This window comes from Doryrhamphus excisus, chromosome 8 (assembly GCF_030265055.1).
Source record: "Doryrhamphus excisus isolate RoL2022-K1 chromosome 8, RoL_Dexc_1.0, whole genome shotgun sequence".
Classification (NCBI taxonomy): Eukaryota; Metazoa; Chordata; class Actinopteri; order Syngnathiformes; family Syngnathidae; genus Doryrhamphus; species Doryrhamphus excisus.
In genome coordinates, this window is record NC_080473.1 from 11,692,997 (window position 1) to 11,713,095 (window position 20,099).

At 40.6% G+C, this 20,099-nt stretch overlaps 1 protein-coding gene across 1 annotated transcript; it reads right to left on the reverse strand.

Moving 5' to 3' along the window:
- Window positions 1-6,433: 6,433 nt before the first annotated feature.
- Window positions 6,434-19,096, reverse strand: abhd15a (abhydrolase domain containing 15a). The gene is made up of 3 exons (XM_058080788.1): window positions 18,439-19,096; window positions 13,114-13,466; window positions 6,434-11,320 (listed from the first exon to the last, which is right to left on the reverse strand). Exons 1-3 carry the CDS (start codon window positions 18,907-18,909, stop codon window positions 10,687-10,689), a joined length of 1,458 nt encoding a protein of 485 aa, XP_057936771.1. The 5' UTR covers window positions 18,910-19,096; the 3' UTR covers window positions 6,434-10,686.
- Between the last annotated feature and the right edge of the window lie 1,003 nt (window positions 19,097-20,099).

Below are 20,099 nucleotides of genomic sequence, written 5' to 3' on the forward strand. Positions count from 1 at the left end.
TGTCCAAATACAGAAAGTACTACTGACATTCACAGAGGTGGGCTTTGCACCGGACGGTGCTGGTCAGCTGTTCGCTAAAGCTCGGACAACAGTTAACGCGGATACCTTAGCCCAGTGTTTTTCAACCTTTTTTGAGCCACGGCACGTTTTTTTACATTGGAAAAATCTTGTGGCACACCACTAACCAAAAATGTTACAAAATGTCACCACGACCTCACACGAGCATCAATAAGTCAATCAATAATCAATAATCAATCAATCAATAATAGCCACGTTTTTACATGACCAGTTTTTCTCTTTCCTTTCGGGAAACAATGGTATCCATAGAAAGGAATATTCCAATCTCTTGTCTACATGCGCCGAGAAAATCAAACAGAATAGTCAATAGGGCATGCCCATTAAAACGTCAACATCGACATCATGTGATACCGGCTTCCCCGAGTTTTTCTTTCACTTGTTGGAATAAGTCCGTATTGTTTTTTGTCTGTCCAGTCTTGAAATTTAGTTTGAATCAAAAACAAACTTTGCTTAGCAGTCCAGTGCTGATTGCTCGCCTCCATTTTTAACGTCTGGATCTGCGTGTTACGTCATATCTGAGCATGCGCTGAAAGAACGCACCCGGGATTAATTTAAACAAGATCAAATTAAATCATGCTATTATTTTATAATTAAACTCGGGACATGTTTTATATAGATATATATTTTCTTTTTTAATAAACCTGGACTTGTGAATGGCATATAGAAGGGTTTAGATTCTGTTCCACAGATGGCGCTAATGCACACGAAAGCTGCTTGCCAACCACCAATAAACAACAGAAGAAGAAAAACACCATGAAGAAGAACGCACCCTGACAAATTTTCGGAATATTCCATCCCTGTTCAATTCTTTCCGTTCGAGCAAATAAACCAAATGCAATTGGAATATTTGGCTCCATGTATATTATTGACATAACGGCTATTGACATAATATTTGCAAATGATGATTAATAAATGTTAATTATAAAAAGTGATATTGGATAATTCCTCACGGCACACCTGACGATTTCTCAAGGTACACTAGTGTGCCGCGGCACAGTGGTTGAAAATCACTACCTCAGCCCAAGCATCCACAATCCATTCACATATGGTGGCGTTACTCACCTAGCGCTGCCTCCCGGTCTTAGTAAAGGTGTGTTCGCCGTCTTTCATCCATCGCTCTTGCGCCGTTCGCAACTTCACTTCGAATGCCCTGTTTACACCAAAGTCCAGCGGTTGGAATTCCTTTGTAAATCCTCCGGGAAACTCCAACTGTGACACAAACCCGGATCTCCTCTTTATACTGCAAACAGGCCAATTTTTGTCATACATAAGTGGTATTTTTTTTACATTAATACATTAATAAAACATACTGAGTAACCTCTGAAACGTCTGAATGAGGTGAAGGTCATCGTGGTTTCCCGCCATATTAACCTGTCTGACTCTGCATTACTGTAAGCTGATTAAGTCGCGGCGGGTGTTCTATTTTAAATGTGTTGCGCGCCGTCATACAAATCAGAAAGTGAAAATGAAATACGCTATCACTGTTAGCAACCAGATACTTAAAATGTACATACTTAGCTTTACCATGCATTTACTGCGTAATGCAACCTATTGACCTGAACTGAGATTCAATGTTGAGTGATCAAGAGTGCATGAATTGGCTTTAACCTACACTTTGTTCATTAGGGAAGCTTTTTAATGAGTCATTTGAGTACTTCTTTAAAGAGTACTTACCGTGTATACTTACTAGCAGCTAGGAAGAGTTGGTGGAAATAGCCAGTTCTTTAAATGAAGGAAGATTTTTTAACTTAAATTTTTGAATCCACAGTCTAAAATGTACTAATCAATTTGATCTAAAGTCGAAATCATGAAAAACACGACGTGCATTTTTATTGACAGTAATCTCTCATTTATTGTAGGTAATCGGTTCCAGACCTGACCGTGATCAGGGAATTTTTGCAATTCCTTATTTATAAGGCCGTGCCACCCTTATTTATGTCTTATTTACTCTTATTATATCTACTATAATGAGTAATATGAGTATATAACTGACTATAGGGGTGTTATTTCATGTCTACAAGGCTCTATTACAATCAGAGCCTTGTAGACATGAAACAAGGCTCTATTACAATCAGAGCCTTGTAGACATGAAATGACACCCCTATAGTCAGTTATATACTCATATTACCCAATATAGTAGATATAATAAGAGTAAATAAGACATAAATAAGTGCGGCACGGCGGTCTAGTGGTTAGCGCGCAGACCTCACAGCTAGGAGACCAGGGTTCAATTCCATCCTCGGCCATCTCTGTGTGGAGTTTGCATGTTCTCCCCGTGCATGTGTGGGTTTTCTCCGGGTACTCCGGTTTCCTCCCACATTCCAAAAACATGCTAGGTTAATTGGCAACTCCAAATTGTCCATAGGTATGAATGTGAGTGTGAATGGTTGTTTGTCTATATGTGCCCTGTGATTGGCTGGCGACCAGTCCAGGGTGTACCCCGCCTCTCGCCCAAAGACAGCTGGGATAGGCTCCAGCACCCCCGCGACCCTCGTGAGGAAAAAGCGGTAGAAAATGAATGAATGAATGAAGACATAAATAAGACTTGTGTTGCTATACTGGTAAATGTGAGTGGTGGGCAGACAGGAAGTGATGCCGCAGGTTTAGAGTTGAGTGTTAGCTTCTGAATGCCTTATATTTGTATTTTAGTTCATTTTGCCAATTTTACTATGGAAAATCCTTACTTTTTTGGGCTAGTGATAGGCCATATTCAACTACAATACCACATTTTTTTTCAAGCACAAAGTGTAGAAGTACAACTGTACTTATCTTTTGTATAATGTAGGAAGACATGCAGGGCTGATAACATGACCTCTTTTCAGCATTTGAAGCCATTAATTGCTACAAAGAAAGGAGAGAAAGGAGAGATGTGAGACAAGCAGAAAGAAAAAATAGAGAGACGGTCCTCAGGAGATAATAAGGCAGTATAATTTTCTTCTGTAAAGGACTTGTGTGCTGCAGAAGAGGGGGAGGGGGGGGGGGGGGCGGCAGTGATTCCTGCTGTGCCCTGGAGACCCACCTGCTGCTCCCTGGCCTCCATCTTGTGCTGCTTGGCCATCTAATACAGTCTTGGATAGAACTCAAGGGAACAAAGGAAACAGCCATTACAAGATTACATAGTGATCAATGTCTTATAATAATATTCTAAAACAATGTACAAAAATGTTGATGTAGATTAATTAATCTTTAAAAATTTAGTTTTGAGTCCCAGAGAGCGCTAGAGAGCAAGTCACATGCAAAATATTTGTATGCTTTGCTAAATGAATAAATAAATTTAACTGCCAAAATTCATTTTCTACCGCGTATCGCGGCGGTGCTGGAGCCTATCCCAGTTGTTTTCGGGCAAGAGGTGGGGTACACCCTGGGCTGGTTGCCAGCCCATCACAGGGCACATATAGACAAACAACCATTCACACCCACATTCATACCTATGGACAATTTGGAGTCGCCAATTAACCTAGCATGTACATTTTGGGGATGTGGGAGGAATGCCACACATGGATAAATTTCAGAATCGGAATCAGAATCAGAATCACAATCAGAATCAGAAATGGTTTATTGCCAGGTATGATCAAACACATACTAGGAATTTGTTTTGGTGAAGTAGGTGCAGACACATCTATTAAAAAAAATGGAAATACAAAATTTACAGAATAAACAGTATAAATATATGTACACAATCTGTTTTTTGTTTGTTATTGCGGAAGTGCAGTCTGATTGTTTTTCCTAAGAGTCCAAACTGAGCGTTAATGTAACGCATATAGTGTATTAATTAATAATTTGTATTGAGTTGTGGACTCCTAGAGAGCAGCTCCACCTAATAACCCACACTCAAAGCTTTCTAGCTCTTTCAGATCCTGCATCTCTTTCTGCAATCTTTTGATGGATTTCCACTCCCATAAATTATTAATATTTTACATGCCACCACCATCATCAAGGATACATATTCCTGAACATGTGAAAGGATTTGCTCCTATGAAATGGACAGCGACAACTAAACAGTGTTGGGGTATCATTATTGACCCTTTCTCTCCTCTCCTTACAACACCCTTCCCAATGCACAAAACAAATGCAGGGGTAAAAGTAAGGCGTTATCTCTTTGTAAGTGTTATGTCACTGTATTTTTATTACCATATTTTAAATGTCCTTCATGTTTCCTGTGTAGTGTGATTGGCTTAGACGAGATGTTAATTTAGGTGTAAGTTCCGACTCACACTAAAACTCAACATACTGTTATTATCAATGAATGGTTGTCGCAACATAAATAAAATGTGTTTTTATTTGAAAGATGAAATAAAACATGAAAATCAAACTTGTTTTCTTTTCTACAAATATGCTTGGTGATGGATATTTAGTTTGTTGCATTCCATTGGATATCAGCTGACTGTAGGGTAGCCTGAAGCAGAGGTGGTTACCTGCGAGCAACCTCAAGTCATCAAGACATGCATACACACGCATCGTGTGAAAAACCTGCAAAACAAATATTTTACATTCATGCATGCACACAAAGTTACTGCTTAGCCTGAACAATTATATAACAACTACATCAAGGAGACATGTTCCCCCCGTTGTCCACTATCATGTTCCTCACAGGGGTAACAGGGCAGAAGAAAATAGTGCACCAAAGTGATGGACACACCAAGTTTAGCGAATGGCCACACCTTGGATGTAATGTGACAGTCGAGAAATGCGCTGCAGGCTAGCACAAATACCTGCAGCTTGAGTTTACAATACATGCGTCACTCTGCATGTACATGACAAGAAAATGGTCCAGTGGAGATACTTAAGTGATGAAAACTGGCTCAACCATTTTCTATTGAGCTTTTGGCAAATCCAGTGGAACTGCAGAGGCCCGAACCAATCTGCTGCTGGTTGACCTCGAATTTATTTGTGCATATATGCTTTTCTTCTTTTCAGCTTTGAACAGTTTCCTTTATCAGGCTATAAAAGTCATGTTATGCAATAATAATGATAATGTGATCAAAGTAAGCAACATCTTTCCTTCCATTTTTTCATTCATTCATTAATTTTCTATACCGCTTATCCTCATGAGGGTCGCAGGGGTGCTGGAGCCTATCCCAGCTGTCTTGGACTGGTCGCCAGCCAATCACAGGGCATATATAGACAAACAACCATTCACACTCACATTCATACCTATGGACAATTTGAAGTAGCCAATTAACCTAGCATGTTTTTGGAATGTGGGAGGAAACCGCAGTACCTGGAAAAAACCCACGCATGCACGGGGAGAATATGCAAACTCCACACAGAGATGGCCCTGGGTGGAATTGAACTCGGGTCTCCGAGCTGCGTGCTAACCACTCTCCATCGTGCAGCCCACAGTTTTTAGTATGAATTTTTATTGGGCATTATTGTGCACAAACATTATTTACACCAGTGTAGAAAACTACGTATCAATCACAGCATCTTTGAATGCATCTACTTAACGCCTTAGATTTGTATTTTGTTAATTTTGCAATTAAAAAAAAATTTTTTTTTAATAAAATGCCATATTCAACCACACAGCAGCATGCTTAATTCATATATTTTGGAAAAACCACGAACTAGCAACTGTATACCAATTTCCCATCTTGTGCTCATCATCACAATTTGCTATCAAAAAGCCAAAGAAGAAGCAACGCACATCCATAGTGTTCATTTTTCAAGTCTCAGTCTCAATATCAAGCAGGCCAGTCCTTCAATCTCTCAACTTGTGTGCATGTTTACACTTCAAAACTGAAATCTTAGCATGATTAAACACCAGAACAGGATTTTTCTTTCACTAAACAAATGAAATAGACTAATTAGATTTAAGATATAATTCTTTAAATAATTTGCCTATTAAAACTTTGACTTGCCAAACTTCCAATTGTATTTGTTTTAAGTGCTGTGGAAGTCATATTTTTTGTTCTGTTGGCACACTATTTAGCATTTTTTGAGTTTTCTCAGATTTTAGTACATGCTGTATTACTATCCATTCATCACACATACAAAAATGGCAGGTACATTGATACAAACAAAGAGCGATTTCTAGGTAAATTTGTGATGCAAATGTATTACTCTTTAGAATGTATATTGTTTTTGAGAAGCGAAACTCTTTACTTAAATGGACTACATTCCTCTTCATCGAGATCACAATATCTTCTGTGTCACTACTGCCACCTAGTGACCAGGATATTACACATCACTTGTATTTCAATATATTTTTACTAATAATAGACTTAAAGCTGACCTATGAATGTAGTTAGAATGTTGTATTCGCCTATTAAATGAAAGTTAAAGTTTCAGATAATGATGTTTGCGCATTTGGAAGTGAACCCTGAAAGACGTTTGGGATGGCTCAAAACACTCGGTTTCACAAGGCGGGGTAAAAAGTGTTCGTTTGTGATGTCACAGAGGGGCAGACTTCCTTATATGGGCTTGGCTGTAAACCAGATTAAGTCTCTGCTCTCCCGAAGCTCTGTTCCGCTGTTTAGTTACTAGCAATGCCTGGAAAGGGAACGCCACTTTGTTTGCAATTCCTAAAGACGGCATTAGGCACAAGTGGTTGGAGTTTGATTCCCTACCAGCAAAAGAAATGCATTTTAACACTTACATGTGGATTTTGTTTAATGAATTGAGTGTCTTTTTTGTTTTTGTTCCCATTGTTTATATATTAGTTGGGACATAGTACAGTAGGCGGTTTTTAAGGGTTTCGGGTTAGCACATTCAGGAAATATTACCAGAAAAAGACTGAGAAGGCTGAAAAGGCTAAGAACCAACAACTCATTTAAGTGACCTTTTGTAAATCTCAAGGCCTTCAAAAATGAATGCCCTTCATTGATAAAGCGGATGTGTGCTTGCTCCGGTTTGAGTGACTCAGCAGGCATCTAAATTTATTTCGCCATGCATTGAGCACTAAAATTAACCCAGGTGCCAAATATACAGACAGTTTCCAAGCCAAAAACAGAGATCGCTGCGTCATCGCGTCTGTCAGAGTGACGCCTGAGGAAGTTGACGCATGGAACATTCCAGTCAAGTAACCTTGTCAATGATGCCATCTGCCGGCCATTACTGGAGAGGATGGGGTCTCCATGGCAACATCAGATGTCACACTTGGTGATTTAAAAAATATTTAAAAAGCGAGACAGAGTAATGCAGACCACCAGTTTGCTATTAAACATTATAGTGTAAAAAATGACAATAAAAGCACAGAATTTGAAAGTCTTCATAAAATAACTACAACAATAAGACACAATGGAATGGAATCAAATACTTATTGTGTTTTGCATGGAACTAGCCAGAAAATAAATGCAATGAGGACTTCTATTGTATGTATATGCATCTTATTGCTATTATTTGATCTGGAATTGGGTTAATAAAGATAAAAAAATCGAACCTGGACCACTGTATCAAACACATTTAGTTCATCACCACTAGCATGTGAATGTGGATTCAATGAATAATGGGTTCTCAATGTAAAGTATGTCAAACCCACTACACAACAAACAGAATCACAGTGGCAGTGGCGATGACCAGGCTAAAGATTACACCGGTTGACTGGTGAATTTTATACTTTACATTTTATCATTCGATTGTTGTGAGTGAACAATGGCAATTGAAGAGAGACAGACAGTGTTATGGAGCTTAATCTGATCTTAATTACAACAGTCAAATTTATTGAAAATGTTGATACAAAATCACAGAATTCAAAGTCAAACTAGCAAGAGGGTTTTGGAGGGGGAATCGTGTGTCAATAATAATTTTACGAGCATCTCAATTACTTGCGTTCTTTTCATTCATTCAATCAATCATTCATTTTCTACCGCTTATCCTCACAAGGGAGCCTATCCCAGCTATCATCGGGAGAGAGGCGGGGTACACCCTGGACTGGTTGCCAGCCAATTACAGGGCACATATAGACAAACAACCATTCACACTCACATTCATACCTATGGACAATTTGGAGTCACCAATTAACCTAGCATGTTTTTGGAATGTGGGAGGAAACTGGAGTACCCGGAGAACATGCACGCAGAGATGGCAGAGGGTGGAATTGAACTTGGGTCTCCTAGCTGTGTGGCCTGCGTGCTAACCACTCGACCACATAGCTATTTTAGGGACCTAATTTCTATGTGGAAATGACCAAATTTATTACGGGGTAATTTAGTCCCTTGGCACAATGATAAGTAAACAGCAAGTTTAAACACAAACACAACCAATGTATAGACAACTACATAATAAACGGCACATTTTGGGGTTTGCACGGTCTTTATAAATTGTTTTTTACAACACATTGTCTTGATGTATTTCATCAACTCACATCCCAAACACCTCTGATACAATAGTTGTGGATATTTTTTCCAACATGTTTACCAAAAAGGGAACCGGACACAGTGCTCTGTTTACAGTACATGCTGTGTTTACACTCACAGTAGTGCAAGATTTGGCCGCTGACAGCAGAATGATTTAACATGCAACAGTTATTGGACACCAATGCATATAAATGCATATAATGCGTGTATAAATACGGTTATGGTAGAAGACAAGGATTGTCACACATTGTCGCAAGTACTTTTAAGTACTGTACCAGATTCTCCATTTTGTAGCATACCCATGGAGCCATGACAGCTCATTTGTTTTCGTGTGAGCGAAGATGGTCCTTATGCAAGATGACAATATGTCTGCCAGCACACTGTGTGTGCATGCATACACGTTATGTGTGTGCAGACACTGCTGTGTTCCAGCTGTCTGAGTGGATAAAGCTCAGTGGGACACGCAATCTCAACATGAAATGGCCATGGGGACTGTGCTATAATTGGGGCTATTTCTTAGCTGTCAGTGCATGTGCAATAAAAGGGAAAATAAGGACTTTCAACACACACATTTGTGATTCTGCCATTTTCGCGAGAATCAAATCAAAGAGAAATAGAATACTTATTACGATGGTGGTTATGGGTATGCTGGAGCCTATCCCAGCTGTCTCTGGACGAATAACTACAATGTATTTCATTCAACAGGCAGCAATACAACAGTTAATATAGACTCAACACTAATAACATCGAAAGGGACCGCTGTATTGTCTTTACCCAAATACACGACGACACTGAATATAGGACAACCTCTATATTTCGACACCTGCTACAGGAAGAAGTATTTATCAGGACAAAATGAAAGCCAAAAGTTAGAAAAAAATACAAAAAGGTGAAATCACGTTTCCAATAGCAGTGACATAAATTATATATCATCATTATCTTCAATCTAGCATCATAACACCGATACTGTTGTTTGCTTGAGTGGGTCTCTGTGACACATCATCTCTCCAGGTCACTTGTATGTGAGAGTGACAGAAAGAAAAGCTCCGACTCCTTTGGGGAGAAGTCCCTTGTTGGTTTGCATGTATAAATACAATGGTATGAAAAAGTTTGGGCACCCCTTTCCTTTATAAATCACTGTTTATTTGGATCAGCCATTTCAGTGAAATATATCATATAGCAGACCAACATACTGATGTATGAGAAGAGTAATGAAGTTTATAGGATTTACCGAAAGTGTGCAATCATTATTTAAACAAAGGAAGCAGGCACCCTTTATTGATTTTAATACCTTTAACACTTATTATTGGAACAAAAAAAGCTCATTGACCCTTGACCTGCATACACAACTGAAGCCAATCATGACAAAGGGTATTTAAGGTGGCCAATTACAAGTTGCATCTTTTCTGAAGAGCAAAATGGGAGCCTTAAAACTGTCGAATGAACTGAAAAACATCAGGGTATAGGGGTAGGATACAAAAAGCTAGGAAAATCTTGGAAATTATCAGAGATGCCAAAACTTTATCATACCACTATATTTAGTCCCCGCATATAAGACGACAACCCATCTTTTTCAGATGATTTTTTTTAGGTAGAAATCTTATATTTGTAGAGTAGTATTCATTAGTAATGAATAACTGATGCTTTTTCATTCATTTCATTCATACATTCATTCATTTTCTACCGCTTATCCTCATGAGGGTCGAGAGAGGCGGGGTCCACCGTGGACTGGTCGCCAGCCAATCAAAGGGCACATATAGACAAACAACCATTCACACTCACATTCTTACCTATGGACAATTTGGAGTCGCCAATTGGAGTCACCTAGCATGTTTTTGGAATGTGGGAGGAAACCGGAGAACCTGGAGGAAAATCCACGCATGCACGGGGAGAACATGCAAACTCCACACAAAGATGGCCGAGTGTGGAGCTTTTTCATTGAGTCATATGAAATATTATAGTAGCTGTCAGTGTTGCGGGTCTAAAAGGCATATATAGGGACGGATGTAATGATTTAATTATGATGTGGAGTCAACCCTTATATTGTGCACTATAGAACGTAGTTCTCATTGCTGATTTTGCTGATGTTATTCATAAGAACTCAAAAATAATGGAGCGCCTTGCAGAAGCAGCACCTTTTGGACCCATTATGCCACTGTGTCCTGGAAAAGTCAAAGGCATAGTCCCAGTTTGACTGGTTGCTATTCATTTAGAGGGGGAATTGACACCACACATTCAATGTGAACCACTCCCAGATCATTACAGTCCCATAACCGGCCAGAATTCTCATAACAAACAGTGTCAGTGTCCATCTTCACCGTGTATAGGATCTCTGCCAGTTGTAAATGGCGTGTATATTATGGGAACATGCTGGCACTTGCTTGCATGTACTGACACTACGGTGCCGAAAAACTCTCCCTCCCATGCCAGTCCCAAGACCCCTCCTCCTGGCAGTGAGTTGCTTTGCTCTGTCCTCCGCGGCAATAAAGTCTGTGGTCGCCCTGAAAAATTCAAAAAGAGCTTGGTGGCTCCAGTTGGTGCCATAACTTGCCGTTACACTCTTTGGTGCTTCTGCTGGGTCAGGTGCCCCTGTCGAACTTGTCGAGAAACCACAATGACCGCCTCGGTCTGTTAAAAGGAGGAAAAAATGTGGATTGCTTTCGAAAAGTTCTCGGGGTACCGTGGATTGAATGTCTCCCCGTATTGGGTCATCTTGAGCGCAGATACTCAGGACAGGAATGGCCACTTCATCTACGTCCCTTAAGGGTTCGTTGCATTCCCAGTAAGCTTCCCAGGAAGCAGAAGAAGTACTGCCGCTCGGCCCGGTTAGCGCCGCTCCACCACAACTGACCCGTGTTTGACAGAAGAGAACTTCTTCCAAGCCACGTAGAGAAGTGGTAGAAAAGAGGTTGTCCGTGTGTACGCTGGCACTCAGCGCCGTTCTGTATCTAAGCACAACACATTCAAACAAACAAAAAGACAAATATAAGAAAAGCAGAAGCTAAATTTAAAGGGACGGCGTCGCTCTTAAATCTTCAATAGGAAGTGATTGAAGAAGGCACATTCCCGTCACGATGCCTCGCGGAATCGATGAACAGACATGAAGCGGTTGCCATGTCAATGTGATTAGTGCTGAATCGTCTAGGCTTTTCTTTGTTTGGATTTTCTCATTTTTAGCAGCATTTTGCTACATTCAAGAAATGTCATTTTTGAATGGAAATCAATCATGTTCACTACAAAGGGTACAAAATAATATTATTGGAAATTTGGTTTCATCACTCACAAAAAGGTAATTTTATATGTCATTTAGTCTTTACTGCTATCATCCTCTATTGATCCCCCCCCCAATACATGTCATGTTAGCCTCATCTATTATGCTTTGTGTTCGCCACAACACTGGTCAGACCTGCTTTCCACTAACATGGCAGTACTGTACTAAAAACTCTATTTACTAAGCCAATACTAGATTTGGCCTAACAGGATATTATTACCTTGCCAAGGAGGTAGTGTATAAACGAGAGAGCTGATTTGACCTACTAGATTTAAAACCTGTACTTCGACTACCGCTAGTATTTAAATGTTTTGTTCATAGTAATGGTAATGGTAATGGTTTTATTTCATTTGAACATGCATCAGATTACAATTGAATGCATCACATAATCAGTTCACAGTTCCACACGTCCAAAAGGAGTAGGAAGAAGCATTCATTCATTCATTCATTTTCTACCGCTTTTTCCTCACGAGGGTCGCGGGGGTGCTGGAGCCTATCCCAGCTGTCTTCGGACGTAAGGCGGGGTACACCCTGGACTGGTCGCCAGCCAATCACAGGGCACATATAGACAAACAACCATTCACACTCACATTCATACCTATGGACAATTTGGAGTGACCAATTAACCTAGCATGTTTTTGGAATGTGGGAGGAAACTGGAGTACCCGGAGAAAACCCACGCATGCACGGGGAGAACATGCAAACTCCACACAGAGATGCCCGAGGGTGGAATTGAACCCTGGTCTCCTAGCTGTGAGGTCTGTGCGCTAACCCCTAGACCACCGTGCCGCCCCTAGGAAGAAGCAAAGCTTATTAAATCCTACCCCTCCGTCTGGTACTTTATAATCAGTAACTGTTACATTTGTTCACTTCCTGCTTTCCATAATATAGTTTAAGGTTTTTTAAAAAAATAATAATTTAATTTATTTTTTAATAATATGATAAGCGTGATAGCATAATATGATTTTTTTTAAATAATATTTTTCATCATTTTTTTTAAATATGACCATACAACGATATAATGGGTACCATAGTAAGTGTCAATATAGTGATATATATAGCACATCATGACTGGTTCAAGACTCTTCATCCTTGTATTTAGCAAACATCAACTGCTTGTATTGTTTCTTGAATTGGCTCATCGTTGTGCATTGTTTGAGTTCCTTACTCAATCCATTCCATAGTTTGATTCCACATACTGAAATGCTATGGCTTTTTAACGTAGTCCTAGCATATAAGTGTTTCAAATTTAGTTCTTCCCTGAGATCATATTCTGTAGTATGAATTGCAACAAGTGGAGAAACAGGTTAATTATGTATGCTCTGCCTTCTAGTGGAGGACACTAGCATTACCCAATTTCAGGGTTTGCAGCCTCCCAAGATTAGAGACCATTGAGTTGATGGAGTCATCTCCTTCTGTTCTTACCAAGGTTGTGAATTTGGACAGTCAACTTTTTTTTTGTTGCCATACCTGCTCAAGCTCATCTTCTGATAGAACACCAACGCCCACTGCAGAGGCCGGGAGAGTCCATTCTCAAACCAGCTCTGGCAGCGAAAGATGGGCGACAGGCAGCCGGCAGCCGTGATGTAGCTGGATGAACCACACTCCCCCAGGTAGGAGAGGAGTAGGCCGGAGCCGGTGCTTTCACTCACTGCATACAATTTGCCAGCTGGCTGCCGATAGCGAATGTAGCGCACGACTTCTCGTAGGTCTGCTGGGTCTCCAAACTGCTGTAGTTTGAGTGTGGTGAGTGCCGTGCCATTGTGGCTGCGGCGGTTGAGGACTGCAGGGAGGTATCCATGGGAGAGGGCTGTTTGACACAACTGTAGGGCAGATAATGTACAGACGTAAATATTGATGTATAGTTTGAGCAGATTGTGAACATCTGCAGTGTGTATAGTATTAGTATATATATATATATATATATATATATATATATATATATATATATATATATATATATATATATATATATATATATATATATATATATATATATATATATATATATATATATATATATATATATATATATATATATATATATATTCCCCAGCAAAGAAGTTTTGCTTGTTTTTTTCCAACCATTCATTGATTTTCTACCGCTTATCCTCATGAGGGTTGCGGGGGTGCTGGAGCCTATCCCAGCTGTCTTTGGGCAAGAGGTGGGGTACACCCTGGACTGGTCACCAGCCAATCACAGGGCACATATACGTAGACAAACAACCATTCACACTCACATTCATACCTATGGACAATTTGGAGCATGTTTTTGGAATGTGGGAGGAAACCGGAGTACCCGGAAAAAACCCACGCATGCACGGGGAGAACATGCAAACTCCACACAGAGATGGCCGTGGGTGGAATTGAACTCGGGTCTCCTAGCTGCGTGCTAACCACTCGTCATCGTGCAGCCCACAGTTTTTAGTATGAATTTTTATTGGGGATTATTGTGCCTGCGGAGAGATCATTCCCACCCCCAAGGAAAGCCTCACCAAACATTACGTACACCAGTGTAGAAAACTACGTATGAATCACAACATCTTTGAATGCATTAATGCCTTGGATTTGTATTTTGTTAATTTTGCAATTTTTATGCTTGAAAAAATTCATATAGACAAACAACCATTCACACTCACATTCATACCTACGGACAATTTGGAGCATGTTTTTGGAATGTGGGAGGAAACCGGAGTACCCGGAGAAAACCCACGCATGCACGGGTAGAACATGCAAACTCCACACAGAGATGGCCGAGGGTGGAATTGAACCCTGGTCTCCTAGCTGTGAGATCTGCACGCTAACCACACGACCGCCATGCAGCCTTTTTCAACCAATCTTGCTCAAATTTGACAAACATGTGCTCGGCAGTTCAGTGTATTCAGTTTCAATTTTTCGTGATTTGTCCAAACACCCGAATGTTACAATGGGTGTTTTGTAGAGAGCATTGAGCTGTGTGACACATTTTTAAAGTCAATCCGACTTATGCGGTCAAATAGTTTGAGGAATAAGGCTCTTTTCTGTTCCATTATGACTGTGTTCTTGTCAAAAAGCAAAGTCCATTCATGTGCAGTTTTTGTAGAAGAACTTGCATAGAACCCCTTTGGGATGAACTAGAACCAAAACATCAGTGAACTCTGATCTCACATGTTTTAACTTTAATGATTGGACACAAAATCCCACTAAAGTCTTTATCGTCGAGCGTTATAGCGTTTTTGGGTCATGTTGTGTATTATCTTGCCAATTTAAAGCTTATCAGTGAAGACGGGGCTGATATAAATCCACCTGAAAAGGTCACGTTATATAATAGGCTTGTGGTGCAGATGGTTGTTATTAAATGTACATTTGGCAAAAAAAGACAATGTGTTTTCTGTTACAGTTTAACCGCTCACTAAAATGGGAATGGAAAAAACAGCTGGCCCCAATAAAAGTCAATGATGATTAGGTGTAGCTGCTTCTAAATGCTCTATTTTATCAGCTTTCATCACATTTCATTGGCCCAAATGTTGAAATATAAAAAGGTCAACCAGCCTCACAGCCACAATCAGATTAATTCACCATGAAATTACGTGGATTCACTTATTATTCTCACAGGAATAATAATAATAATAATGACCACTGTATGTGTTGACAAGATTTCAAGGATCCTTGCTGCTGGCTGAGCATCAGTGATCTGACTGTTTCAGCTCTCGGCTCTTGTGGACAAACTGAAATAAAACGATGACTGCAGCTTCTCTAGTGGTTTGCAGTTTGACTGGCAGCTGAGTGATACATTCCTTTAGGGAAGACTCAAGATTTGTTTCTCTGAGGTATAACATCATACCGGTAATGTAGAAATACATATGCACATCATACACAAAAAAGCATTCCACTTATTATATAGCTTTATACTATTAGTCTTTTTCTTGGACATTATGGAGGTACATTACTATCTTTCCACCTTAATATGTTTCCTCCATATTGCATTATACCTTTTTGCTTGTATGCTGTGATATTTATGTACTACTTATTAACAACAATTCAACTTCAAGATCAGCAAGTTACAGCAATCCCTTGTTTATCAAGGTTAATTGGTTCCAGACCTGACAGTGATAAGTGAAGTTCAGTGAAGTAGGATTCATTTTTTGTAGTTAGAGCATAAAAAAAACCTGTATTGTCGCCTTTACAATAATATTACCCAATATTCATTCATTCATTCATTTTCTGCCGCTTTTTCCTCACGAGGGTCACGGGGGTGCTGGAGCCTATCCCAGCTGTCTTCAGGCGAGAGGCATGGTACACCCTGGACTGGTTGCGAGCCAATCACAGGGCACATATAGACAAACAACCATTCACACTCACATTCATACCTATGGACAATTTGGAGTCGCCAATTAACCTAGCATGTTTTTGGAATGTGGGAGGAAACCGGAGTACCCAAAGAAAACCCACACATGCACGGGGAGAACATGCAAACTCCATACAGAGATGGCCGAGGGTGGAATTGAACCCTGGTCTCCTAGCTGTGAGGTCTGCACGCTAACCACTAGTCCGCCGTGCCGCCATTACCCAATATAGTAAACATAATAAAAGTAAATAAGCCATAGATTCATGCTTGTGTGTGTGTTGCTATAAATGTGTTGAGAGGCAAACAGGAAGTGACGTCAGGATTCAAAGTTGAATTGAGTTTCGTCAACAGTAGGTCCTGTTTTTATTAGGGATTAATGTCCCTTCCGTTCATCCATTTTCTATGCTGCTTATTTTTTTCCCCTGAAGGAGGTATGCCTCAAACATCCATCTTGCTTGTTATCACAATAGAATGTGAATCTATCAGCCGGATAAATGACTTTTGCTCATATTAATGTGCTTACGACTCCAAAAAGCAAACAATATGCTGAATAAGACTACAGCTACTGTAGCCGCAGCAGTGAAACACATTAATGATTTACAGCCTGGAAGATGTAAATTTATGGAAAGCTGGAATATACTGTTTATGAAGAAAGCACACACACACACAGAAATTCTACATTCCCTCCCTATCTGAGGTAGATATAAAAAGCCCAAAACATGAGCTATTTTTATTACATGTTATCCCTGTAACACACACACACACACACACACACTGTGAAGCTGACCAGTGACAGGCATCATTTTAATTGAAATATTTCCCTTGTATTGCCTCATCATAAAACAATGTCCAGCAAAAATGGATGACAATGTTGTTCTTCCTTGCTGATGACGTTTACTATCAGCAGAATACAAAACCTCCCGTTGTTGCTGAGCACTAATTTGGTGGCATTTGCATGACATTTTCACAGAGAGCACACGTGCTAAATGGAACAATCTCCAAAGTGTGAGCACCCAGGCTGCAACCACTCATGTGATGCAACTTTGTGCTTCACCTTTGAGTGATGTACTTTTTTTTGTAGTCATTTTTTGAATCTCTTTCCTGTCAAAACATTAGGTAAACCTGCACCAACTAATAGAGGCATGTCAAAAATATTCTAATGGAATATTTTGGAAAAAGAACAGATGAGGGGGTTCATTTAGATACAGTAGTTGTCAATCCTCCTAGCACCTTTTTACAAGGAGATCGGGAAGACCTGGGTTCGATTCTCCACTCTGTGTCCAAAAACATGCTAGGTTAATTGGCGACTCCAAATTGTCCATAGGTATGAATGTGAGTGTGAATGGTTGTTTGTCTATATGTGCCCTGTGATTGGCTGGCGACCAGTCCAGGGTGTACCCCTCCTCTCGCCCAAAGACAGCTGGGATAGGCTCCAGCATATCCATGACCCAAGTGAGGATAAGCGGCATTGAAAATGGATGGATGGACTTTTTTTTTACAAGGTATCCAAAGTGCTTCACAGTGAAGTGAACCCATTATTCATTCACTCCTCAGTCACATATACATACATTGGTGGCGGTAAACTATATCTGTAGCCACAGCTGCCTTGGGTTAGTCTGACTGAAACGTGGCTGTCAATTCACACCGATGGCCTCTCTGACCACCACCAAACATTTATTCACATTTATACACCAGTGTGACCAGCAGTGGAGGGTAGAAGGAGGAAGGATCGGACGACCTAATCTACTGTAGATATTTGTTTTGTATTGGTTTTGGCTTCGGCGACAGGTGGGGTACACCCTAAACTGGTCGACAGCCAATCACAGAGCACATATATTCATTCATTCATTCATTCATTTTCTACCGCTTATCCTCGGAAGGGTCGCAGGGGTGCTGGAGCCTATCCCAGCTGGCTACGGCGACAGGTGGGGTACACCCTGGACTGGTCGACAGCCAATCACAGAGCACATATATTCATTCATTCATTCGTTTTCTACCGCTTCTCCTCACAAGGGGGTGCTGGAGCCTATCCCAGCTGGCTTCAGCGACAGGTGGGGTACACCCTAAACTGGTCGACAGCCAATCACAGAGCACATACGTATATATTACAAAAAAACATTCCCACTAACATTCATACCTATGGACAATTTGCAGTCGCCAATTAACCTAGAATGTTTTTGGAATGTGGGAGGAAACCGGAATACCCGGAGAAAACCCACACATGCATGGGGAGAACATGCAAACTCCACACAGAGATGAGGGTGGAATCAAACTCCGGTCTCCTAGCTGTGTGGCCTGCGTGCTAACCACTCGACATTGCATTTAGTAAACGTTCTGAAAGATAATATGATATTTTAATGTGCTGGCAGTTGTGAATCATAGTCAAAATAGCTGTGATACAAAACAATAATAAACAGATTGCTAATCTGACTGTCAATCAGACAGATAGAGTTGATGGATTGGATTACCTCTACAACATTCCTGGTGATCTTCCCAAAAGAATTGGGAATGATGAGTAGAACCGGGCTGGTGGAGTGACTGGAGGTCCTGCGTCTCTTCTGGTACCGAGGAAAAGCCCAGTCCAAGGCAACCAGTCCATCATCGCTCAGCTGTAGATGATCCCTCACAAAATGAACAGTGCTATCGTACCACCAGAAAGCCTCGTAGAAGCTCTGGAGGACACCGCTGGCCCGCCACGTCCATCCCACACACGGAGAGTAGTTGGTGAAAGCGGTGCAGGTCCTCAGCAGGTACTTGGCCAGGGCGGAAGGTTTACAGATGAGCTCCACGCTGCGAGTCCCGGTGCAGTTTTTCCCAGAAGCGTTCGAACCTCTTTGAGGAGTACTTGTCGGCTTCGCTATGCCGGAAGAAACTTTGGAATTGCACCATACTGTGGTCACCAGGACCGCTACGGAAAGGACCACAAGCCATTCCAGCATTGTACGGATTGTGGTACGTAATTTACACTAAATTGTCCTACAGCCTGGCTGCTGTGCGCAAAATCACACCTCAAAACTGCTTTTACTTCTCCCGTAACATCGCTTTATTTCTCCTGCGTGTGGAAGAGTGGAGATCCTTCCATGTCTGAGCTCCACCGCAGACTAGCACCCTCACAGCTGGGAGTGCAACATGCACAAATGTCTTCTAATGCTGGAGTGAAGAAACGCCTCCTGTCGAGCCCAACCTCCACACCCCTACTCCCCCACCCCCCTGTGATGAGCAGGTATGGTACTATTAGATAGGAGACTAAATAATAATAATAATAATATAATTCAAGTGCCACACAGAGATGGAAGTGCACAAAACTGACTGAATAATCGAATCAATGAACTAACAGATTAAATGAAATAAAATATAAATATAAATACAAGGCAGAACAAGCATTCTACTGATTTTCAACATTGGCCACTAGGTGTCAGTAATTGCTCAGTGAGACAGGCCCTAGACTCGTCGCTATAAGGTTCCCTAGGAAAGGCATTTACTGTGACACCACTCAAGCATTTATGTCTTAAATGGCTTATTTGCTATTATTTTGTTTACTATATTGGGTAATTGTAATGGTAATGGTAATGGTTTTATTTCATTTGAACATGCATCAGATTACAATTGAGTGCATCCCATAATCAGTTCACAGTTCCACATGTCCAAAAGGAGTAGGAAGAAGCAAAGCTTATTAAATCCTACCCCTCCACCTGGTACTTTTACAATCAGTAACTGTTACATTTGTTCACTTCCTGCTTTCCTAATCTATTTTTTTTAATTTTTTTAAATTCTCCATTCATTCATTCTCTACCGCTTTTCCTCACGAGGGTCACGGGGGTGCTGGAGCCTATACCAGCTGTCTTTGGGCGAGAGGTGGAGTACACCCTGGACTGGTCGCCAGCCAATTTTTAGGTAATTGGTTATTTTTAGCCTTGTGCATTATTTTAGCTGTTTGAAGATGAACTATATCAGCAAGTTGAAGTATTTGTGATTTTAAAAATAAGGAGTTAGTATGTTCTCTGTAGGCGGCATTATGAATTATCCTTACTGACCTTTTTTGCAGGACATTTAGCGAGTGAAGATTGCTTTTATAGTTATTAGCCCATATTTCCACACAATAAGGAAGATATGGTAGAACCAGAGAGCA